This window comes from Dreissena polymorpha, unplaced genomic scaffold (assembly GCF_020536995.1).
Source record: "Dreissena polymorpha isolate Duluth1 unplaced genomic scaffold, UMN_Dpol_1.0 chrUn122, whole genome shotgun sequence".
NCBI classification, from domain to species: domain Eukaryota; kingdom Metazoa; phylum Mollusca; class Bivalvia; order Myida; family Dreissenidae; genus Dreissena; species Dreissena polymorpha.
In genome coordinates, this window is record NW_026273436.1 from 32,120 (window position 1) to 35,677 (window position 3,558).

Here is a 3,558-nt window from a genome sequence, read left to right on the forward strand (position 1 = left end):
ACGTTTCTTAATATATTTCTTATGTATATTGCTAAAACAAGGACAAATAAGAGTGAAATGGTACTCATCTTCAGTATCAAGGGAATTACAATATTGACAGTATCGCCCATTTCTTGGTATTCTATTTATACCGAATCTACCAGTTTGATCTCTTAAAGAATGTGCAAATAATCTTATTCTAGTGACAAAGAACCTTAAACTACTTGGCAATACATCTAGATATAGTTCATATGACAGGGAATCTTTACAATGTTGTAGCAATCTAATACACTACTATTTTCAACAGAGCTATGCCAGTCTTGTTTATAAGTATCAATCAATCTTTGTTTAAATATATGTGGACATGCTTTACTATCAAGAGTATCATTATTTCTAAAGCAATCGGCAACGCCATATGTTTCTAACAATTTTTTAACATTTGATACCCAATTATTATAACCTTTTGAACAATCAGATACACTCTGTCGATAAATCGTTTTCATAATAATATTATCAGTATTTAACAATTTACACCAATACTTAATTATCCTAATATATCGAGTAATATATAACGGGTACCTTCCTAAATCACCATATACACCGGCGTTACAAGTACTTATTCTGACCTTTAAAACACTTTTACAAAGAGAAGACCAATATCGCGGTGAGTGAACTTCTCTGCGAAACAAACTCTATTTTATTTGGTGCTAACATATTTCAATTTCTAGACAGTGATGTTTTTGTAGACAGTAGTGAGAGTAGTGAGACTGACGTAAGACCTTTAGATCAAAATATGGAGGCGCAAGGGCGACCGGAAATGTCTAATACTAGTAATAATAGTATCGAAATACTGGAGTTTCTCAAACGAATTGATGGCCGACTAGTTAATGTTGAAAAGAGGCTTGATTCCCTAATGGGATTAGAGAAAAAGGTTGACAATTTTGATATGGAGGTCAAAAAGCTGAGGACTGCATTTGAGGATAGGAACCGGAAATTAGAGGAAAGGATTTCAAAGGTGGAAGAGAAAACTGAGTCCGCGGACTTTTGCCTAGGTATGGCGAATAGTAAAATGGTTGAGCTAGAGAAAACCGATGTCAGACTGCGAGAGGAAGTGACTTATCTACAGTCACACTCCATGCGGAACAATCTTGTGTTTAGTGGTATTGCGGAAAGTACAAACGAAGGGCAAGAAGACGCAGAAACCAAGGTGAGAGGCTTTATTCATGAAAAAATGAGGATCGCAAAGGACATTGTCGACAAAATAAGCTTTGAGAGAGTGCACAGAATGGGGCCTAAGCGTGAAGGTGAAAGTACACCCAGGAGAATTGTGGCAAAGTTTACTCTGTTTAAGGAGAGAGAGCTTGTACGGCACCAGGGGAGCGAGCTCAAGGGTACCCCGTTCTACGTGAACGAGCAGTTCCCAAAGGAAGTGTCCGACAAACGCCGAAAGTTGGTGCCACGAATGAAGGAAGCCCGCAGCCAAGGTAAAAAGGCATGGATTGCGTACGACATACTGTTTGTCGACGGGAAGCCAGTTCGGGACTAGGAGTTCGTCGGGATGAGCTGCGCGTACTATCATGGAACGTACATGGACTTACTGCTTTGAAACGAGACAGCGTTGATTTTATTAATATTGTTGCTAAACATGACATAATTTTTCTATACGAAACGTGGACTTCCGACTCTAGTGTCGTTGATATACCCGGCTATAAATCTTTTAATTTCTTCAGAAAATTCCAGCATCGAAACGCGAAGCGCGCGAGTGGTGGAACTGTTATCTATATAAAAGATTCTATTTCTAATGGTGTTGAAATTATTCGTAACTATCTGGACAGTGTTATATGGATTAAATTGGATAAAAATGTTTTTCATATGGACAAAGATGCTTATGTATGTGGTGTTTACGTATGGGGTGAAGATTCTCCAGCGTACAATATTTTTAATGTTAATATATGACGTTTTAGAATCAGATATTAATTTATACGACACATTGGGATATGTTTATATAGTTGGAGATTTTAATAGTCGTGTAGGCTCTAAATGTGATTATGTTATACATGATAGAATGACTGATTGCATTGATGATTACGATTATATTCCAGATGAACCACTGTACCGGGCCTCACCCGATAATATTGTAAACAGTCATGGTGTTAAACTTATTGACCTTTGTTAATCAACCAGTTTACGCATTCTTAACGGTAGATTGCCCGGCACAGACAAGTTTACATTTATAACGCAACAAGGCGCGTCGCTAATTGATTATCTGCTCACAAAAGAAAGCAATTTTTCACGACTCAATAGTTTTACGGTTGAAGATCTTAACGTTTATAGCGACCATACACCAATTAGTTTTTCGATACATGCCAATTTTGATTATCCGGAAGGGATAAGTGAAAATTATGTGAAAATACAATGGGATGTATCTAAACGGGATAAATTCAGAAGTGCTATTATTAGTCGACTAACCGAACTTAATAACTTGACATGTAGTCATAGTAGTAATCTACAAAACAGGGAGTCTATAAATACCCTGCTTGACTCTTTTACAACAATTATGCGTGAAGTAGCCGATCCGTTGTTTTTAAACCATTCCTCGCATAAGAATGTTTCTTATAATGATGCAGCACATAATAAGCATGCTGACTGGTTCGATAATGAATGTGTTCAAGCTAAAAATATATATTTACAAGCGCTGCGAAATTTTAATTTCTGCAAAACAACAGAGAGTAGGCATTTACTTTGCACACAAAAAGCAAATTATAAATCTTTAATAAATAAAAAGAAACGGTTGTTTGAAAATAATAAGCTTTGCGAGTTAGAGAAATTAAAGCACGCTAAACCTCGAGAGTTTTGGAAGCATTTTAAAAATAATAAGAGTAGAAAGAGTAACAACATTTCTAATGATGATTTCTTTTAACTATTTCTCTACACTAAGTAATGATATTTCGCAATGCTCAAATGACGAGGCTGAGCAATTTTGTCGCACGAATGATTTTAATAACTGTGATGTCCCGTTTCCGGAACTTGATAAACCAATCACCACTGACGAAATTGTAAATGCCGTTATGTTTTTGAAATCGCGCAAAGCATGTGGATATGATAATCTGCTTAATGAGTATTTCATGGAAAGCGTTGATATTTTAGGATCACATTTGTGTGATATATTTAATGCTATTTTAAACTCTGGGTATTTCCCTGATAAGTGGACCGAGGGGGTAATTGTACCTATACATAAAAAGGGGGATACGGAAAATGCTAGTAACTACCGTGGTGTAACACTTGTAAGCTGTTTTGCTAAATTATTTACAACTGTAATAAACAAGCGCGTTGAATCTTTTTGTAAAGAAAATAATAGTATTTCGGACGCTCAGTTCGGATTTCGGAAGGGAAGATCAACAGTTGATGCCGTTTTTATACTCTTGTCGGTCATTCAAAAATATCTTAACCAAAAAAACGTCTTTATGTTATTTTTGTCGATATGTTTAAATGCTTTGACTCAATCTACCGGAATGCCGTTTGGTTAAAAATGTTCAAAGCCGGAATCCAAGGTAAATTGTTAAGAATCATACGAGATAT

The 3,558-nt window shown here is 36.1% G+C and overlaps 1 protein-coding gene across 1 annotated transcript; it reads left to right on the forward strand.

The window, feature by feature from the left end:
• The first annotated feature begins 705 nt into the window (after positions 1 to 705).
• Positions 706 to 1,525, forward strand: LOC127864106 (uncharacterized). Its single transcript, XM_052403803.1, has one exon. The coding sequence runs from the start codon at positions 773 to 775 to the stop codon at positions 1,523 to 1,525; it is 753 nt and encodes a 250-aa protein (XP_052259763.1). The 5' UTR covers positions 706 to 772.
• The last annotated feature ends 2,033 nt before the right edge of the window (positions 1,526 to 3,558 follow it).

Coding starts and splice junctions, on each gene's coding strand:
- LOC127864106 (XM_052403803.1), top strand. CDS start 773: ATGGAGGCGCAAGGGCGACCGGAAATGTCTAATACTAGTAATAATAGT.